The sequence below is a fragment of the Aplysia californica genome, unplaced genomic scaffold (genome assembly GCF_000002075.1).
Source record: "Aplysia californica isolate F4 #8 unplaced genomic scaffold, AplCal3.0 scaffold00056, whole genome shotgun sequence".
NCBI lineage: Eukaryota > Metazoa > Mollusca > Gastropoda > Aplysiida > Aplysiidae > Aplysia > Aplysia californica.
Window position 1 is genome coordinate 310213 of NW_004797326.1, and position 22606 is coordinate 332818.

A 22606-nucleotide genomic window follows, 5' to 3' on the forward strand; every position below is an offset into this window, starting at 1 on the left:
CACACACACACACACACACACACACACATGCGCACGCGGGCGCCAACACACTCCCTGCACACCCTTTTCCTTAGAGGATGTATAAAGTTACAAAAATACCCCGCTGAAGTCATTCGTTTCTAACGAAATTCAAGGTTATCTTATCCTTATTGTTTTAGTATAAGTTTTACGGCACGTGCAACAGAATAGGTCATGTAAATCCGCAGATTAGATGTGTTTCAAGAAAGTAAGAAGCCAAAAAAAAATAAGGAAGAGTGATAAGGACGATAGCTGTTTGACAGGAAAAAAGGAGAAAAACCACGCCAGAGTACCCACCAACCACCCTCCTCTCTTTATCCATTACAATGAACTAACTGGCAACTGGGCATAAGGACCGGTCGCAAGCAAAATTTTCTTTAAAACGGTATTCCCGACGACTTTCGCTTTCTTTTCACTAGAATGTAAGGACTAGATATCTAGATTCTATGTCACCTGGAATTTTATAACACCACTTCTGTTAATTCAGTCTCCTTTAAACTAGAAATTGAATAATATATTCAAGCTCGTGTTGTCCTTCTGTTTGTTAGGATGACTATACATTTGTGTGTGAAGAGATGCCTCGTAAACGCAAGGCAGAAAGAGATGATAACGGAGAAGTGGCACTGACATCCCTCCCACCTTAAAGAAAACACACACAACCTAAACAACAACCAAAAAGACAACAAACAAAAACAAAACAAAGCAAAAAACAAACAAGTAAACCAACCAACACACCAAAAAAACAACAACAAACAAACAAACAAACAACCAACAAATGAACAAACAACAAACAAACAAACAAACAAACACACACACACACCTCCCCCGAAACTCTTTATGGCTTAAAAATTGGTATATATAATCCTTACACCCACACACATAAAGGAAAAACAGTGTAGTAAGCACACTATCAACGCTAGCACTATGCTTTTTTTTCTTTTAAATTAAAAAATATTGGTCTCTGTTCAACTGTGACATAATATACTGCTATCTTTGGGTCTCACGGATAACAGTGCACATGCTTAAGTTCCTCCTCCGAAATACGAAGGAAAGGCATACAATGTTATGTATCATAATAAATCAAATCATTCTTGGAGGCTTAAACATCCTCTGCTCTTTTAGACATTTCAAACACTGATTTTTTTAAGCTACAGGAACGAGAATTTTGCTCGAGACAAATGCCTAGATCTACCTCAGAAAATTAAATTCCGAAGAGTACACCATTCAATCTCATGGCACACAAACAAGGTTATTACGGGTAAGTGATACCTCAGTCAAAAGGAATAATCCGTTTCCTCCCGCAGTGACCGCAGTCAAAAAACTTGGCTGACTTGTTCGTCGTCGCTAATTAACAGTTGGCAAAAATAAATCCCTTACATACAACGCAAAAGTAAGCAGAAACAAGGAACACAGCAGGACAAGTTCCGATTTAACAGTTAGAAGACTTTGGTTTAGACTGCGTGAATACAATTCACAATGTTCTGTTTTTAACCAGTAACGTACGTCCGTTCCACACCACAGCTAAACCGAGCACAGTGCGAGGAGAGTTGTTCCTTTACAAAGCCTCTCGTAATCAACATTAAAAGTGTTGCAGACAGAATGCAGAGGAAAAAAAAGAGAGCAAAAACATGCTTACCCTGCAAATAATTACTACAGCTGTCTTGATTTAGAAAGGTGCTCTCAACTTGAGAAAACGTTATAATAAGAATATAACTATTGTACACAACACAAACATGTTTTCTCTGATTGGAAAGGTTCCGCTTGAGAGCAGCGGTTAGGAAGTTTTTTTAAGAAATGTGTAGAAATTGATCTGATTCGGAACGCGCCCAGGGTCCACAGCTGTTTCAAGTCGGACCATGAGCCGTCCCAAGTTGATCGAAAGGGTGGGGGAGAAAGGATTACTTAGCTCTTGTTCGTAGGACGAAAAAATCAATTGGTTTATTGACGGAGCCGCTGGGTCTGTTTGTAAGTTTTCCGTTCCATAGGTTGTAGGTACGTGCACGAGTAGACAATAGTGAGAGGGCTAAAGATTGTGACTGGGCTAACGGTCGTGTACCTCCAAACTTCCCTCTTAGAGGCTGAACAGGGAGCACTGTTTGTTAGCCGAGTTAGCTGAATCAGCTGGACTACCAGGCGGATGGCCCTTGTTCGAATCCCATTCGGTGGTTGTGGGTGGTTTTGGGGGAGAATTTAAGATTCACCATCCGGGTAATTTTACCCTGTTGCAGATGGACGTTAAATTCGGAGGCCCCGTCTCTTAAATAATGTTGAAAAGAGCGTTAAACCTATGCACTGACCAGTGAGGTTGGACAATTGGCATGCTCTAATTTACATGCGGCTTCGCTGCAGCGGTTAGTGGTGAAAATCATGTAGAATCTTTATAGAAACTTTCGCCAACATGGACACAATTTAGATGAATTAGATCACTCAGGAGGCGGGTTTTGACCCTGTCTGCCAGGACCAACCAAGGCTGAGAGGGATACAACGTCCCAGCGGAAAGACCGAGATACTTGTATTCGATAAACAAAAACCATCCGCTTGGGAACCGAACTCGGGTCTTCGTTGTGCGACGGCGAAATGCTTAACCGTTATACCACATAAGTTGGAGTGGGAGGGAGCGATCGGAGAAAGTTTATTTGTCTTTAGTAGGATATCAGACCTAATCATTGAGCTTGCATTAAATATTCAGCAGATTAGATTGATTTATGAAACTGTAAATACCCATGTTATAGTAACTTAACGTCCTTTAGTTCTGTGAACGTTTTACTCACAGTGTGTGTCAACGTCCTAAAATTGGCGAGCTGGCCCTGGTTATTGGTACAGAAATCGATAGCTCTTATGACGTAGGTCATTCTCACGGTTTTTCTGTTTTCCCGTAGTTTCCAATTAAAATCTTTTTTCCCCCCTTCTTTCTATTCCGCTTTAAAAAATCGAACTGTGTGAAGACAAGGTGTTGAAATCCATTAATGCGTAGGTTTGAAAAATATTTTATTGGCCTACGTATAGCAAATTTACATTAGTTTGATAAGGACCATGCATTTCAATCAGTTGACGGATGGCGGTGTGAAGACGCAAATATAGACGCCTAAATGAAGGAAAGACATAATAGTCTCGCTATAGTCGAAAGCGCGTGGCACCCCTCCCCCTTCTCCACCCTCCCCCCAAATCCCACTTGCCTTCATTTAGCTCCAATTCATTCAAAGAGTGTTCTCCATAGTGAACCCAAATTACACCAGAGAGCTTGCTGCAGGAGGATATTATATCACAGGTCAACAATTCTTCTCACACAAAACAACGCCCCCCCCCCTTTTTCCCCCTTTTTCCTCTTTAGGTTGTATGTTTCATGAATCGTTACTCGAGTGCGGAGGTGTATTCTGTATCTCCTTCAACTGCTGTATCGGTTTTCTCGCCCAGGTCGGCCCCGCGGAGAAGGCAAACTATGCTGCTGTCAGCTGACAAAACGCCTTTTTTTCTCTTCACAGCAGTTTCGAGAAAAAGAGGGTTTTTAGGGCGTCAGCGTAGCCATTAAAAAATAAAGTGATTTCAAATTTTGAATTCTGATTTATTCAAAAACTAGTCACAGTTTCACTTTGATATTTTTCACACAAGCAGGGTAACTGATCAGCCTTTCAAATTAGGAAATAAAAAATGTTGGCGCCAAAATGAAAAAAGGCGTTTTGTCAGCTTGTGGCTGAATGGGACATACATTATTGTTATTTGTTTCTTTACACCGCATATTTCTATAACTTTAGAAAAAGTCGCATCCGCCTTTACAGTTTACAGGTTGTTGCGACATTAATACAATAGTGTCACTGTCACAGGAAATACACTTACTGCTACAGGCATGGGCGCTGCAAGTTTTTAAAAAAAGTTTAGTATAGGGTTTTGCGGTGCTCGCAACTGCATAAGGTCATATGGCGCTACAAGTTTACTTGAAGGTGCGTCTGTAGTTTTTAATGTTGAACTCATAGATGATGATGATGATGATGATGATGATGATGATGATGATGATGGTGGTGATGATGGTGATAACAGTATTATTATTATTATTATTATTATATAATGATTATAATAATAAAAATAATAACAACAACAATAAAAATAATAACAACAACAACAACAATAATAATAATAATAATAATAATAATAATAATAATAATAATAATAATAATAACAATAATAAAATCAATAGGCTTACTGCTACCACTACTACTACCACTACCACTACTACTACCACTACTACTACTACTACCACTACCACCACCACCACTACGACCGCCACTACTACTACCGCCACTACTACTACCACTACTACCACCACCACCACCACCACCACTTACTGTAATAATATTTTATAAAAATTGCATTTATATTGCGCACATCCATGTTCTACCGCATACTCTATGCGTTTTACAATCATCATTATCCCAACAGATTCTGAAATACCCAGAAACATTCCCGGCTCCCCGGGAAGCATACTGCGCAAGCTGTGCACGCTCTAAGGCATGAACACTTACAAACTGACAAGATCTTTGGCTGTCTCAACTGTCTATAGCCAGGTACCCGTTCCCATTTAGGTGTAATGAGCACATAATATAAAGCGCCCCTCCCAAGCCCCTGACGGGATCGAACCCACGACCTTACGGCTGCGAGTCCGAGAGTCTAACCACTAGGCCACACACAACCACCACCACTACCACCTTAAATGACGACATGGCGAGGTAATACCGTGTAGGATATCGACCAATGCATATCAAAAAGAGCAATTTGACTTTGATAATGAAAGTTAGCTTCGGTGGTTTTGCATCTATGTAGGCTACTTTTTTCTCAAATAAAAACGGTAGCATCATAGAAACAAGCAGGAAAAAACACTCTGTAAAGTAATATCCACTCAATCTCACCCTCATCGTGGCGTCATGGCCAGCTTTCAGTAACAGGTTGGTCAGTACCTTTTTGATTGCTTTTAACACAAAGCTTCCCGTCTGTTTTATTCATTTTCTGTCAGGCCGTCTATATCGCAAGGGCTACCACTACCATGTAGTAGGTTATATTTTTCCTTCAAATCGAAATAGCTGCTGTTTGTTCTCTTCTTGGCGATAAGTGACTATGTTTTTTCCATTTATTATTATTTTTTGGTAAGCGTTTTGCGGCACTTGTAATACTATTAGGACATATAAGTGTCGGGGATGAAAAGTGTCACAAAAGTGTGAAACATAAAAAAGAAGGAGAGTTTAGGACAATAGTTGTTTTCATAGAAAAGAAGGAGCGAATGACACCAGAGCACCCGCCAACCACCAACAGTGACTTTGTTAGGGCAATAGTTTTACAGCACTTGCAACACACTTAGGTCATATAAAAGCCGGACATTATAGGCGTTACAAGAGTTACAATAAAAAAGAAAGGAAAAAGTTAAGGAAAATAGATATCTTCGATAGGAAAGAAGAAGCAAACCACACCAGAGCACCTGTCAACCACCCTCGATATCTGACTGACAAAAAACATGGCTCTTCAGGAGGATTCGCAAAGTGTCAGGAACTGAATGAAAAACCAAAAGTAAAACGGATTCTGAAAAATTTGAACATGTCACCAAAAGCAGCTGCAAGAGATAGTTCGAGTTGAGTTTTAGAAAAGAGAAGCACGTTGACACAATAACGGTCATATAGTCCAAGGATGAAGCCAGACAGATAAACAGAAACAACAGAGGGAAATAAAAGAAGTAGGACCTACCGCAACAAGAGATAGACACACTATCCTTTTGTATACAACACATAGCACTGGCATTGACAATGAGGCAGGGTTTTGATTGAATATCTTTTAAAATTGGTGTTACTATTTCCCCAGAGATTCCGATTGGCTAGAATTCTGATACTGAAAACAAGCTAAAGCTTTCTTTATTGTTTATGCTTTTAATAAGGCGTTTCTCAATATACAAACAACCACGAATGAGCACAGACAAAAATGAGTGAATGAAACAGTTTTTTTCTTTCGACTTTTTTATTCTGTACATGAGAATATCATTGACTCAAAATAGAGAGCAAAATAATGCATAAAACACATACACAAAAAATACATCTGAGAAAGGTACTGTGCACACATTATGCACATTTACAAATACACTTAGTTAGGGACTTAATTAAAATTTAAACTTTAAACCCTCATTCGCTGAAATTACCAGACACAAACACTCGTTCTGATACACATTACTGTATGTACGTTAGTCATTAGATGAGGTGCATTTTAGTTGCAATATCTTTGCCATTTATAAGGTTGTGGGTGCTAAGCATCACATCCACATTTAGGAGTCTGAAGCAGTAAGTTGACATGACACATACAGATCTTAAGAACCCAGATTAAACACAAACAATCAGGAAGGCATCAATATCCTAAATACACAAACATTCACTGCAAACATAACCTGCTGCCAATAGAACTTTTGAGTCTTCAAGTGTACATTATTTAAAAAACATAATTTTTGGTTCCTTTTAAATTTTTTTGGGTAGGCTCCTATTTGTAGGAGTTACCACCCACTCAAACGATGAAGAATCATTCGGAAACCAAAATGCATGGTTCATCATCAAGACACTGGACACTTGAGGACAATCAGTCAAAATATTCTAGAGAAACAAGAAAAAAATTTGACCTTACTCAAGCCCTGAACAAGTGACTGCTGGGTACATTCTCTACTAATCTAGAGAGCACACAATGATGTAGGAAACAAGAAGAAAAGAAGTTAAGACAAATTCAATCATCCATCAGCCTCACAAACAAACTCATAAACTTTCTATAACAGAGACAAAATTTGATTTTGCTCTAATGTAATGCTGAAGGAAACAACTACATGTAGCGTCAGGCCTGAGAGGAAAAAAAATAAACAAAACCAAAAACAAACAAACAAAAAACTCTACTATTGTTTGTAGCCAAAGATTGAATAACAGCCTCATAAATTTATATCTGAGAACATGAGAATGGCTCACAGAAAAAGCATACAAATACATTTAAAAAGAACAGAATAAGAGCTGTAACTCCCATCAGTGAGGGAACAGCAAAAGTATCCAGTTAAGAGTAGACTTTATAATCATGACACATTGATGATGGTGGGAGACTTGAAGTCATCAGATAACATTGACTGACACTGACCAAGTTCGAAAAAGAGAAACACATCGACACAGTAACAGTTATCAAGTGTGGGGGGAAAAGTAGGACAGATACACCTAAAAAGGAGGATCAAACAGCCTGTGATCGACAAAAAAAATACAGCATGACAACGATTTAAAACACATTGCCATAACTCTCAATCGATAGAGTAAAACAGATACCTGAAAAGCCAAGAGCACATCGTCTAAAAAAAAGGATGAATATGCTGGGGTTTGGTCCCCCAAAAACAATTTCATTCTTTAGTTTTATAAAAAAAACATCGTAGTTTTAGTTTTAGTAGAGGTTTTACGGTGCTCACAACTGCATACGGTCATATGAGCGCCAAGGGGTGGATGTCAACAGAAAAGTGCTTACTGGGAATCAGACTTACTCTGCTTATCTCTCAAGCTTCAAAAGCATAAAGTCTGCTTCGACTATCAAGGCACCCCGAAAATAGTGGGTCACAAGAGTGTGACAAACATACAAAAGAAGTAGAGGAAATGACGATAGCAAGGATTGGGAAAGAAAAAGCAGCAGTTCCCTGTTGTAGATCAGGCACAATTATGAGCACGACATTGTTGGATCAGCCCATTTACAATGCTACTGTGCATGAGAACGAGAAATGTCCCCAGTTCAGGAATGGTCTAAAGACACTTCAGTCAGTGGCACAGCCACAGGGGGTCCCTAAAATATCGTCTACATGGCCTCGACAAACATTAAACACAGCAGCAAACACAGCAAATAACTCCTTATTGTTTAATAGCTATACACGAGGAGTATAGATGTGCCATGGACTCAAATGAGAACAAAAGTCTCAATTCTGAAAGTATTTGCAGAAAAAACCAACTTGCTACTTGACACAATAGGAACAGGGAAAAGTGGAGTTTTGTACACATAAAGAGGCACAGGGAAAAGGATTCAGAAGAAACCCCAAAAGAACATGGGTTGCAACACATGAGGAAAATTAGGAAACAAGAGTCAAAGGGGCTGGATGCATGGGGCTAGAGAGAACTGATTTCTGAGGGGCTGTCAGGAAGGCTATGTTCTAAAAGGAAAAAAAAAGCTGTCAAGAAAAAGTATAAGACGCAGATATATCCTTTTGTTAACTCACTTGAGCCTATTCCCGTGTACTTACAGGACGCGCGCCGGCTCTGTGGCCAAGTCCTGTGTATTTATGGGATGCACTTTATTGATAAATAACTCCGGTGTTTTTCAATTGCAAGCTACAGGAAGCGACGAGCCAACAGTTGACCCACTTGTCTCGTTTCCTTAAAAACTTGGTCAAGTTATGTGTGATACATTTTGAGCTGAAACGAATTAAGTCAGTCACCCCTGCACTGTGATAGATGATTTTATTACAAGTTGGACGGGAAAAAAATTGCATAACCCCCAGACATTGTCATTTCAAAATATTGATAAAATAAAAACAGTTCAGACAAATTAGATGCAGTTTCTTTTTCTGTGAGAGCAGTTCTTTCTTTCTCTTGCTGCCTTTTTTAAAATTATGATAGCTTTCAGTCTTTTTGTGGTTAACGCTTTAATATACTCAAAAATGTCAGGCTGCAATGGTTGTTGGGTGAAAAATAGCTCCGGCTCAAGTGAGTTAAGACTATCAGTTTCATAAAAGGAAAACTATGTGGCTTGGTATCCACTGTTAAAGAACAACAAACTTTTTTTCAATAAAGAAACAAAGAGCACAAAAAAAGTTTACCCCCCCCCCAAAAAAAACAAATTTAAAAAATCAAAAAGAGACAGAAGGACATAACAGTTTTAAAAGATCGACTGATCACCCAAAATGCAGGACTTTTGGCAGCCGTGAGGTAAAGTTGTTGATCCATTCAATGGCACCTCAAGTAAGAGCTCAGAGCCATCTGGATTATAAAAATTCTTCAAGTACCCTAGGAGCAAGATAAAAAACACTCACACAAAAGAAGATTTAAAACAAACTTAAGTATCACACAGGTCAACATATTTTAGATTGGGAACACAAGAGTAAAACACATAGAGATTAGGGATTTTTTTACCATTGAAATTTCTGCAAGTTGTTTATCTATTTATACCAGTTGATCAAAGCCAAGTTGCAGTTTCCTGCGACAGAGCTCCAATAGCCACATTTACCCAGGAACATGCCAAGATGACAGAAGTGATGAAAAAAACAAAACACTGTTTGCAGGGGGGTGGGGGAGAGAAAGCCAGACTCGGGCATTTACTATACACCCACATCTACCAGTGAGAATAAACTTCGTAAAGCCTCTTTGGCAAGATGTTATGAAAGACAGAAACTGGAGAAACAGAGTAAAAAACAGGAGCATTCAGACATGGAGGAGGGAAGTGCATATTGTGCGTACTATCAGCGCTCACTAACACAAAGCTTGCAGCAAACAAAGTACACAAGTTGCTTTAGTTAAAGTAAAAGAAGCATATCGACTCAATAACGATCATAAGGTTAAGGGTTAACAGACAGAAACAAAAAAGGGATAGTGAAGTAGTATAATCTACCATCAGCACACCGCTAGCAATCGCAGTCACATTACATTAAGAAAAAAACAACCCCAGTGACCGCATTAATCATATTTCCATACTCAAAACTACGATCGCAATTTCAAAAGGTGTTATATAAAACACACGTAAAATGACATTCATATCAATGCAACAAGAAAAACTTGACAATCAGTTCACTGCTTACAAAAGCAAAGGATAACTTATTCACAACCCTCTAGAAAATCAAATTCAGCAATAACAAAATCCATGTGATTGCTGAATGAAATATTTGTGCTATAACCAGGTAACGTTTTAAGGGAGTGTTTTACTGTTGTGGGGAAAAAAAGGCACAATTGAGAAATTTGAACAAAACGTTCCAACATTTCTGAGTGTTCCAAAACTCCTAAAGCACAAATGCAGCCAATTACGAACACTTACCTTACCTTTGTTCACCCTTTCACCACTAGTAACCATTCTGTGTGACAGAACAGTATTCAATGCCTAAGACAATAAATAATAAATGTTCAATATTACTGAATCACTGAATAGTGTGGTATAGTTATTCTGTTATGGTCCAACATCCATACAAACACTGACAGATCATTTAAAAGACAGGGCTTCAAAAATCAACATTCATTTGTGATACAACTTGAGTAAGGTGGGTAGACAGCCAAGCAAAATCCCAAGACAAACCAAAATTTAAAAACTAAAAAATGCCTGGTAAGGGACTTCAACTAGGGTCATCAACAATGTGGTCCAGCATGACATTAACTGAGTGAACAGAGGTACAAGCAATTGACAGGAAACCTAAAAAGAGAACCTTTTTTAAGCAACATTTTCAAGTATCATCAACAATCTCTTTCTGAACTCTTTGAAGACGCGTCAGCTGACAGGGGAATCTACCGTTGTTGCCGTGTCAGCAGATCACTGACGATTTCAAATGTGTTTATTTGCCAAACTAGTGGTCTAAGGTGGACAATCCCTATGTCATTAGAAAGCTTGTCCAAACCCCTATAATTTGGTTGATTCCCCTTTATTTGCTTTCGAATTAGGATAGCTTTGCATGGCATTTGTTTTGCCCATTGTTTCGCACGAAATGTCGCAGTTTCTATCCAAAATGACGAGCTCCAGGCGACGTGGTTTGAAGTGGACTAAAGAAGCTTTGGAGTTTTTTTTATAGATGATGGCAATGATGAGGAGTTAGATTTAGAGTAAGATGAAGAAATTTCAGATGATAGTGATGATAAATCTGTACCATTGGTCGGTAGATCTACGTCTAGATCAAATAATTCCAGCGATAGCGACGGGCCCTCAGTCGACTCCAGTGACAGTGACAATGATAGACCAGGCCCAAGCAGGAGACACCTAGAATGAGTAGGGGTGGAGATGAGACTGTTCCAAACGTGTGCAAAGTTCAAATGGAAAAAGATGACGATAATGAGGATGAAAAAGAGGACAATGGTGAGGAGTGGGTTCAAACCATTCGACAATTTCCGGCAACTTTCCCTTTCACCAGTCAACCGAGACTAAAGTTTGATGTGCCTGATGATGCTTCACCACTGTTCTTCCATGAACTGATGGTAACAAATGATGTGATAAAACATATGAAAAAAGAGACAAATTTGTACGCAAGAGGCGCTATTCACGAGAAGGAACTAAGAGGGGCGCATTTATCCAAACGGTCAATGTTCAAGACATGGAAACCCGTGACCAAAATGAGATTCAAAAGTTTCTTGCTATTCTGATTCACATAGGTCTTGTGAAGAAACCACTTCTCACTGAATACTGGAGCAAAGACCTGTCAGCAGCAGCATCATTCGCTGCCACCCTCATAAAAAGGGAGCGCTTCAAGGCAATTCTTGCCTTTTATCACATGAATGACAACAATACGTCAGTGCCAAGAGGTCAGCCTGGTCATGACCCGCTTTACAAGGTGAGACAGTTTTTTTTTAACATATGAACACCACGTTCAAGGCCTTATACACCCCTAAAGAGAAAATCTCTTTTGACGAAGCCATCTGTCCCTGGAAAGGATGCCTGTTGTTTCGTGTCTACAAGAAGGACAAACCCACTAAGTGGGGCATGAAGTTATACGAACTGTGTGAGAGTGCCAGGGGGTACATATGGAATATGGAAGTTTACTGCATTCAGCCGGGAGTGAGCAACAAAGCCACAGATGTAAGCATGCGACTCGCGGAAGGACTTTTAGACAAAGGCTGCAGCTTTTATGTCGATAATTACTACTGCTGCCCTGAGTTAGGTTTCAAGCTTCTCCAAAGAAACACTCACATGGTTGGCACTGTTCGAGTCAACAGAGTGGGAATGCCGAAGGATCTCATTTCACAAAAGCTACAAAGAGGACAACAAGATTTTAGTAGACGCAAAGGGAAACTGATGGCAATTTGGGGGCAGGACAAGAGAGATGTCGACCTGCTTACAACAAAACACAGGCCAAGAGATGGTGACTGTTCGCACCAGGGCCGAGGAGAAAAGGAAGCCTACCGCCGTAATTGACAACACATATAACATGGGGGGTGTAGACCATTCTGACCAGCTCACATCCTACCTACCACTACACAGAAAGACACTCAAGAAGTGGAAGAAACTGATGTTTCCCTTCCTCACTTTGTGCACGGTAAAAGCGCACATTCTGCACAACATGGTGCGCAAAGAGAGGAGGGAGACTTGACAAATTTGTCAAGAACATGTGCAACCCTGTCCCTCTTCCCTTCTTCAAAGTGGAAAAAAAACAGTACAAAAACTGCATGGTATGCAACAGGTGAAGAACTCCGCAAGAAAAAGCAAGGACCAACCGACATGGAGTGCGAACAATGTGGCAAGCCTCTATGTCTTCGCTGCTTACTGTAATTAGCAGGCCTACTTCTAAATATGTGACAGTTAGTAGGGCCATCATTTGTTTTTTCTTTGTCAAGGAACGCTTGGTACTTTTTTGCTGTAACTATCAGTTATCCAAATTTTCTATCATTGGAACCTTCAAACATTGAAAGAACACTTTCCTGGAAACTGTGTGTGTGTACTAAATGTGCTGGAACATATTTTGACAATAACAATGTGATTTCAAGATTCTTTCTTATGGATTATATACCTGACCCCCAAGTCTCATCTCGTAAAAAAAATTTTGTTTTGAGGGCAACTATAGTGATCTTGCAGCCTTGATCAAGGTAAGACTGGTATTGTGAATGTATGACTGATTGGTATGAGAGAAAAATAAAGAAATTTTACTTTTTAGTGGTGTAAGTGTGATTTTTGTACTGTTGATAGGAAAAAAATGGTGATCTGGTATAAAATGGCAAAAAAGGAGTGTCACAGGGTATCGACAGAGGGAAAGAGGGTGTGCCTTCAAAGAGTTAAAGTCACTCAGAAGATCACATACACATGCACGCATAACCACATTTTTTCTCACCCTACGCAGCCCTAAAGTACAAAGTTAAATGTTAGGGGTAAGTGAACAAAAACCATGACAACTGAAATTTGTTAGCATGGAGTCCTTATTTCGATATATAGAAACTCGTATTCATCTCATTTGGAAGAACTTTCACACAGCAGTAAAAGAAAAAAAAAATTACATTTAGCTCAGACATTAATGCTGATGATTATCTGCATACATCAAAATACAGTGTTCACTGAGAAAGAGGTATAAAAAGTTGGGACTATTCATTTTCAATATTAAAAAAAAACTAGTTTAAAAATACCAGTTTTTTGAGTTAAAATAATGGGCTCAAAAACTCTCTTTGAAAACATTAAATTTCCCGTAACTAAACCAGTAACCCTTGTTTAAGTCCTGCTAAAGAAAGCACAGAGTACTTATTTTCAGCCTTATTCACTGGCTGCAAATTTCATAGAAAATAAATGTGTACGGTACTGGTTTCAAAGTCATGACACAAAATACTACACAAAGATATTTGATGTATGATCAAGAACAACATCTCATCATTTCCATCACTGGTGGCAAGTAATCAACAGTTAATTCACCAGACAGATACTAGGTGGGAGTATTTATTATATCACTTTCCAGCAGAGTGAAACTCAGTCAGCTTCAGGACAATGGGCCACCATTCATCTTTCAGTGACAAACACCACAGTGCAATTACTACATGTTCAGTCTCTTTCAACTTTTTGTAGTAAATATGACTATACAATGACTACATTTTTTCTAAAACTATTTCAAATCTCCCTGATAAAATTACAGGGATAGAGTAAGCCATCCTAAAAACCACTAGAATACACGCATCTCAATATCACATACACAAAATGGAACAAAAAGCGCCCCAAAAAACAATACAAAGGTAGAACACAAAAGATTTTCAAACATCAAGGTCGCATACAGCTTCGTACCTGTTCTTCACTGAATCAGTTTCAGTACAGGGCAGTCCCTTTAACTTATTTTGGGACCAATTTCTTAAAACATAGACCATATGGCTTGCTTTCCATCTGTTTTCTAACAACAACACATCCAGCCATGCAAACATTTTAAATATTCACTTTGGCACTCTGTGCTAAGAGTGAGAGGTGAATATGGAACATCCATAAGTTTGGTCACACCTTCATACACCAAACTGTTTAAGATGATATACATATTAGTTTCTCTTAACGTAATGTGGATTTACATCACTGGGCAAGGAAGATTAACTGAATACAAAGACTTTTCTCTCAAACCTAAGTATTTTCTTATCATTACTAAATGTGAGAAATAATAATGAAGTCGGAGAAATGGACATTTTTCCACATGTTGAGCAATTTATATCAATTTATTTTTATCGGCTCTACTCCTTTTATGTGTATTTAACGACATATTTTGATGTGGATTATACTGAAAAACGTTGATGAAGGGCACACAATAAATGTAAATTTGCAGTTTCCAAGGACACTCAAGCTTAGGAAGTCACCAAACCTTGGTCGCCATTTTCTAGCTAATTTTACTTTGGACATCAGACGACCACCACTTCCTTCAATTGCAAATATCTTGACTTCTATTCAAGATAAATGGGTATTTTTTTCATCAAAAGTAAGACAAATGAACAAGCTTTAAGGTGATTTCAATAACATTATGTGTCCAAAAATTGACGAGAGCCTGATTCCACCGTGTCGTGGCACAAGTACATATTTTGAAGGTAGATTTAATTTTAAATCAAAAAGTGATCTCACTGGAGCAACTTCTACTGCACAGGGCAGTCGCGATATTGCTAAATCCTGCCCGAGATGCACATGAAGAAAAAATAAATAGCTGAAATTTTAATTTCACAGCCACAAAACAACCCTTTTAAAGACGCACAGCACAATGCACTTGTTAACTTTCTACTCAGAATAAATACACTTAAGAGTACATCAGCTTCAAGCATAGTCACATGTGCCTCCGTTGTAAACATGTCTTCTTTGTAGCCTTTCTTCACTCTCAAAGAGCAATAAATAAATACATGGAAAAAAAAAAAAAGAGGTAAAAACAACAGCAGATGCTAAAATCATAGTCATTCAACAACCTGACCGCAACGACTCCTGGAATGGATCCACAATGAAAGTATGACACAGCCAGTGTTTCCTAGACACTTAAAGTTGAAAACATGTACAAAAGCCAGTGCTTGGATGAAACATCAATTGTAAAACACCAAGTCCACTTTTTTTACAACCGCGGCAAACAGCCTGTGACTCTCAAATCCCAGGTGGAAAAATGAACACAAGTAGTCTTATCATGTAGGTGGTAGAGAGCACTGATGAGTTCAGAGTTCTTGACAAATACTGCTAGCCTCCCTTCCGTCACAGGGGAAATCTTTTGCTGCGTATATAGCAAAACTGAGCAATGGCAGCAACCATGGCAAGAATCTGAGGGCAGATGGTGGCAAAAAGATGAAAATATCAAAACAGTAGGGTCTGTCGCTTGATATTAACACTAACCTCAACCAATAATGTTATTTCAGGGAAAAATATCACGTGCATCAAGCAGATGTACCTGGCGACTTGTCATTTCGTAAAAATGAGAAAAACGTACATTATATTCTTTTTTTTGTTGTTGTAGAAAACAAATTCTTTCAGATAAAATACAAAGGATGACAATATCTGAGATCACTTTACTTGACTTGCCATTGCAAGGACCCCAGCATATCCTGTAACTTTGACCCTCACCCCAACTTGATTAACACCTTCTTACTAATCTTAACATTCCTCTCCCAATGGAGCCACCAGCTGTTCATGGCTGCTGCTCAGTAACTTTTACAAGAAAGGTAAGAGAGACAAAAGTACTGACATTAAGTTATACAGATGCTTGAATAGTCTATTAAAACAGAAGAAAAAGAAAAACAGTCAATAATGTAGTTCTCAAGGCGTAAAATCACCCACCTGCACAGATCCAACGGTGACCCCAGTGACCCCAAGCACATACATGTTGCGAGTGAACCAGTACTCCACTTCTTCAATACAGCCCTGTATAAGGGAAAGAAATAGAAAGAAGGATCATTTCCTTTTCTGTGGCTCAGCATAAAAAAAAGTAAATGGACTGACAACAAATCATCAAAAGATGTGAAGAGGCAGAAAAGACTGGCAGAAACAACAGAGCGACAATTCAGAAGCAAGAACCACCAGTAACACCCTCCAAAACTCTGTCCAAAGTTAGCACCACTAAATGTATATTATCTACAAGTACAGTCAAACCTGCTCTATGACGACCTGTCAAAACAATCATCTGTACACACAACCACTTCTCACTTCCCTCCCTGTGGTTTTTTTCTCTATATCATTATGATAATATAATTAAAGAGGACCATCGATCTACAATTGCCACTTTTCTTCTCGATAACAAGTGATCGTCTTAGCAGTAAGAAGAAACCATTGGATCATGAGGAAATTTCTTTATCAAAATCACAAACAAGAAAGCTAAGTTAAGTTATAGTAAAAAGGAGAAGCACTTCAAATACTCCCCCCCCCCCCCCCCACAACCCATTTAGTGCCTTGAGCACATAAAAAATCCCCCAAAAAATCAACCTAACCTATGAAAGCCTCCTGAGGCTGAAAATGTTCAAGGCTATTACTCTTATTACTTTAACCAGATCTATCAAACAACCCATTAAGCTACTAAATTTCCAAAAACATTTGCAGCATAACCGATAACGGCAAAGTAAAAATATGCTGTGAAAGTGATAGCAGTTTCAAATTAAAGAGTATCTTCTGTAATAAAAATGCCATCTAGTGGGTAGCATTCACAGAAAAAGTAGCTGACTGGGGGATTAAGGTTTACAAGTGGGGTAAAATTGTAGCAGCATACACACATTTTGCATCTAAAATTGAACTGATGGTTCATCAGACATCCAAATTCTACCAAATATCACATTCTTTTTTATTAAGTTCAGGGATTCAAAAAGGGGTGGTACATCATGGCAGTCTGCGATAGAACAAAACTAGTATAAGAAATTTAGAAAACCATAGAAACTTAAACAAAAACAACAACAGAAAAAAGGTGAAATTCCAGTGGATTGGAACCTGAAGTCTCTAGAGATCATTTCCACACATAACATGATAGCATGTGAACTCACCCTATCGTACCAAAGGTCAGAGCCCCCTATACCGCAGTCCTTGGTAGGACGAATACAGCACGACTCAGGCACTCTCTGCTCATTGGGCCAGGCCTGCACATAGTACCAGTCTGTGTGGTTGTCCACACCACAGCACCCAAGCTGAAAAAAGCGTTTTAGTTTTAGTGAGCATTTTACAGCACCTGCAACACAATTAGGTCAGATAAGTGCCGAAGATAAGAGGTGTTACAAGAGAGTAACAAACACCAAAAAAATGGAGGGGAGATAAGGCTGATAGATCTTTGATAGGAAAAAAGAAGATCATACCACAGCACCCAGCAACCACCCTTTGAAATAGAGTGAGACAGTATGACAGTGTCATTTAACACCATACACATTCTTGATTCCTTTACTACTTATCACTGCCCTCATGTACAAGTGCAAAGTGACAAGGACATGAAACCCACAGGTGTGTTAGTTTTACTCACAGCTATTTTCTCTTTGAAGTCAGACAAGTAAGGCAAATTTATTTATTCATTTATTTAAACCCTAACTTACATCTTTCTGCACTAGGTCCAGCATCGTGGACCAGCCCTTGGAGTCACGGTCAACCAGAGTGTTGTTGTGGTCAGCTGTCTCAATCTGCACCTCTGTGCGGTAGTCGTAGCGGATGCCACCAGTCATCTCGCTGTGGATTATCTTATGCACCTGCATTGGAAAACAGACAGGAGAAACAATTCATCATTCTGCATTGGAGTTTCACTTGAAGGGAACAAGTATGGAGTTCCACTTAAAGGGAACAAGTAGGGGGGGGGGGGGATCCATCTGAGAGAAGACATAGGAACACAATTGGAAAATGTTTGCTTTGAGAAATAAAAACACTTAAAATAGATTTAAAAGCACCTTGGACTGGCAGGAAAGTCTTGGTGAACACTGCCCTTCCCTCATATCAACAAGAAAGAAAACGAAAACCAGAAAGGCTGACATTTACAGACAAAATTAAACCTCACACAGAACCTCTCTCAGAAGGCTGAGCAAAGTTTGCCATTATCGTTTTCCACAAGCATCGTAATATATGCAAGCTCCTGACATTCAAGCAGGGAAGCAAAAGACTCACTGTAATCATCAGCATGGGGTGGAGTTGCTCTAATAACAGAAAAGCACATGTTGACTCCTTTGTGTCAGACTCCATCACACTGAAGAGTGACATAAAACTGAGTCCTACATTGAACAGTTGACATGAAAACTCTACACTGACATGGACGTTTGTTACTTCAACAACTTAATTCATGGAACAATCTGATCTCTGTAGTAGGCCTACTTAAGGCTAACACACTTACCCGATCCTTCATGACAAAACCCAGGGTGCCAGCTGTGATCTCCAGGGCAAACACGAGCAAGACCAAAACAAAATACTGAAAGAGAAAATAATAATAATAATAATAACAATAACAATAATAATACAGATAATAATGGGGGCTCTCGTGGTCCAGAGGTTAAGGTGTTCACCTCTCATTCAAAGGTCCCGGGTTCGAATCCGGGTATCCATGGAAAAAATTTCTTCTCTAAAATTGTCTCATTTCACCTACTTTCCCGCTCTCTAGCCATATTCCGTCGAGTGCTTTCGTCTCCACTTTCTGTCCCCACCCCTCACCTCTTTTGCCCCCTCCTCTGGGCTCTTGACTCTTTCTACAGCTTCTCTTTGGCTCCTTCTTGCTGCTTTCTTTCAGCCACACCCCCTGATCTTCTGGTAAGAAAGATCTACACCTAACCTTCTCGGACAAGGGTGAAAAATCTCGGAGGGCACCTGTGCAAGTTGCGCATGTTAAAGATCCCTTGATGGTCTAAAATCGATAAAAGTAGGCTTCGATTGCCAGCGTGCTCATCCGACCTTATGCAGTTGGGAGCGCCGTAACAACTTACCAATTTAAAAAAAAAAAGATAATAATAATAACGATGAAAATAATAATACTACTAAAAAAACCCATTATAAAATATAGTGCTCTAAGCCATTAGGAAAGGAGCTCAGAGTGCTGATTAATACTGGTTACAAGAGATCAAAGGGAATTAAAATGCTGAAATCTTATTCTAACATTGGTGATGACAAAAACTGTTACATTAAATAGAAAACAAGGGACAAATTACTTAACAAAAACATAAAAAGTGAAAAGGTTCAAAGAAACTAAATGAAAATCAATGTGTCAAAAACAAAACATGCACAGTGGAGTCGGCATATCTCTGCAGGACTGCCAAATTTTCTTTGGCTAGCCAAGTTTTTGGGTTAGAGCAGTTGTTCATATAGAAATAAAAACAATAATCGATTTTCTTTTCTTTCGGTTTACAGTTTTTGGATTAACCATGTTTGGTCAAGTGGACTATTCTGTATCTCAGCTGCTCAGAGTAGGAATCTGTCGTATACCATGTTATTTTTTTAAATGACAGGTGGCAGAGTCTTACACTAAGCAGTCCATCTTTAGCGATGCCTACCCCTATGAGCAAACACTGGTTCTCCAAGAAGGCCCCACAGCAACCCATGAAGCCGATGACCAGGATAATGACGCTAGCGATGATGCACAGGGAGGAAGCGCTGAGGAACGAGTAGGTCGGGATGACAGAGACACTTGTGCCGCGGGTGCCCCACAGCCAGATGGCCACTGCCAGGACACCACATCCCAGAAGCTGCAGGGGGAGAAAGAGAGAGAGAGAGAGAGAGATTTAATTTTAAAAGTATTTGTAAGTTTTACAGCACTTGCAACACAAATAGATCATATAAGATCCAAAGATTACTAGAGAGTAACATACAAAGAAAATAAGGAGGAAAGATAATAATAATAGATGTTTGGTGGGAAAGAAGAAGCAAATCACACCAGAGCACCAGCCAACTACAAACATAAAGAGAGAGAAAAAGGGAGAGAAAGCTTCAGCTGAGTTGTAACTAAGGGTGGAAGATAAACAGAAAAAAGGAGGGAACAAATCTAGACTCAAACATTCCATTAAAATGTTTTAAACTTGTACAGTCGCCAAAATTTCACGGCAGAGAAGACCAAACTGGAGAACGCACTTTCCCAGAACACACACAGCCCTCAGGCATGAAATGTGGCAAACCCCATTAACAGGACAGTAAGGTATCGAATAAAACGGGTGGTCGGAATAAAAGGGGCAGGGGGGGGGGGGGGGGGACACATTCAACCTCATACCCCTCTACTAGTAGAAACAAACTATATATATGTTTTATTTCTCCTTCAGTGAATAAAAGAGAAAGAGATCATGAAATTTTAGTGATATTAATAAGTCACTGTGACAACTTTTTCCATTTAGGAACAAACCAATTTCATAACAAAATATAAACCAATGTACAAAAGTTTTTTAAATGCACAGAAAATTGAGGTAGCAAATCCGGTACCAGTACTAATATTGAGGGTAATTTGCCATTTACACACACAAAAAAAAAAGAAGTTTCATTCAGATACCTAGACATATATTATTTCACATGATCATCAGTCGTGGCTAGCTGGAAAATAATAAACAGGGGGTATGGAATAAGGAGCGGGGGTGCACGCAAAAAAACCCTGAAAATTAATACGGGGGAAGGGGGGGTGCTTATTTTATACCTTAGTATAGAGTGCAGTGAAGCTGCATGGGCCAGCAGATGAACTATGCAGGACAGTCCAGTATTATGATAGATACCCCTCTTTAAGAGTAATGCCATTAAGAAGAAGAGGAACATTTTAGGAAAATAAAGCATTAAACAGACTCAATGCACACTGCTCCCTTACATTTAAAACATTTGTTTCAAGTGTCCTGTGTTTGAAAACACCCTATTTTTACAAAGTTGTTCATTCTTAAAAATAAAGCAGATTACTTTCTTCTTTTACGTTTGCCCATTAATGGACACTTGTTGCAAATATAATTTATAAAGCAAAATAGTCTTGGACCTCCTCTAAAGGAAGGCTTATATTTTCCATGTACTTTTTTGCACTAATTTGTACCAAAATATGAACATTATATCCCCCCCCCCCCCCCCAGCCCCCATTCCACTCTTAGTGAGTAATATACAAAGTTCTTTTTAATTTAATCTAAACTATTTCACATTTTATTGAAACACCCTTAGATGCCCGTACTCCTCCTTAAGCCCCATATTTTGTCCCAACAACAATTTAAAAATCAAGTTTAAAATTGAAGCAGTATACATCGTCAAAAATAGCTAAAATACATTTCAATTTCAATGTGACGAAAAGATAATTATTGAACTGCCTTGACAGCTGGGCAAATTCAAAACCTCCTGTCAAAACGAAATTCAACACCACCATAATTCCATTTGAAATCGTGTGTAGCAAAAATGGACAAAATGTGAGTTCAAACAGTGTTCTTCTCACTTAAGTAAAGGAGAAAGAGAGTTACAGGGTAAAAAATTAACACACACACACAAAAGAAAACCTCAAAGGGGAAAGTGAGAAGTGGTTGTTTGCGTAGAAGTACTTCTGGGACAGGTGATCGTAAGAGCAGCTTTGGCTTGAAAGTATGTGAACTTACCCATAGAAAGATGTTAAAGCCAAAGAAGATGTATTTGACTATACTGAAACTTGTCTTTTGTTTACCCATTTTGTCCAGAGATGCCTCAGGCTGCCTGTGAATAAAATAAACCATGATTATAATAATCTATAATAATGACTTGAAGGAATCAAAGTTAAATGTGACCTTTATGGTTATGGTTGCATTTAAAGTACGTTACTGTTGCTGGGTGTGATGGGCTGGGATGAGCTAGTGATACACCACAGATGCCAATAAAAAAAGAGTGGGGTTGGAGTGGGGGAGTTGGGCAGGGGCAACAGTGGACAGCGGAGGAGTGTAAGGGAAAAGAAAAAGAAAGGAAACAAAAGAAAACATTCTTCAGCCCCCGAAATTGCAGATTTCCACAGAGAAGACCATCATGACCGCATTTGCATACAGTCTGAAAGAAGTTGAAGACAAAAATCAGGAATCATGCACTCAATCTGAGTCTTTTGGAAGGAATATAAAACCGGAAAGGTGCGATTTACAGTGGTACTTAGCAGCTCCTTGGCAATCGCAGAGACATATTTAACTTCGGGTCAGAACATTAATGGATACATCTCAACCAGTAGACAAGAGGACAACACTAGCAATGCTGGTCCCAAAATATATATTTTTTTTAAAGGTGTAGAAGGAGCAGACTACTCAAGCTCTCACTAACTATCTTCTCTTACTAACAGAAGAAGAGACTGAGTCCTTTAGAACAGGTTCACGTTGGGGTATTTTTTTATTTTCAGTCCTTAAATACCCGTAAAAGTTGTTTCAACAAAGCCGTGCCAGTTTCTTTCAACTGAACATAAATAAGGATATACTTCATCTTATTCTTATTCCAAAGGGACAAAGAAGAAACTCAAAAATGTTTCTGAGGGAATTAAAATCAGCACTGTCACCTTAAGATCTTA

At 39.0% G+C, this 22606-nt stretch overlaps 2 protein-coding genes across 2 annotated transcripts in view; both read right to left on the reverse strand.

The window, feature by feature from the left end:
- LOC101862782 (ras and EF-hand domain-containing protein) overlaps positions 1 to 2752 on the reverse strand; it is a gene marked incomplete in the record, with an annotated part of 74651 nt that extends 71899 nt beyond the window's left edge. Inside the window, 1 exon segment of the mRNA XM_035968385.1 lies at positions 1288 to 2752.
- Positions 2753 to 14642: 11890 nt separating this feature from the next.
- On the reverse strand, positions 14643 to 21780 carry LOC101854004 (tetraspanin-4; the record flags this gene model as incomplete). The annotated part of the gene is given in 7 exon segments (XM_005092975.3): positions 14643 to 15471; positions 15985 to 16068; positions 17175 to 17315; positions 17712 to 17861; positions 18494 to 18568; positions 19641 to 19832; positions 21687 to 21780. Coding segments are annotated over 7 exon segments (802 nt in total), but the record flags the coding sequence as incomplete, so codon positions are not given.
- Positions 21781 to 22606: the final 826 nt, after the last annotated feature.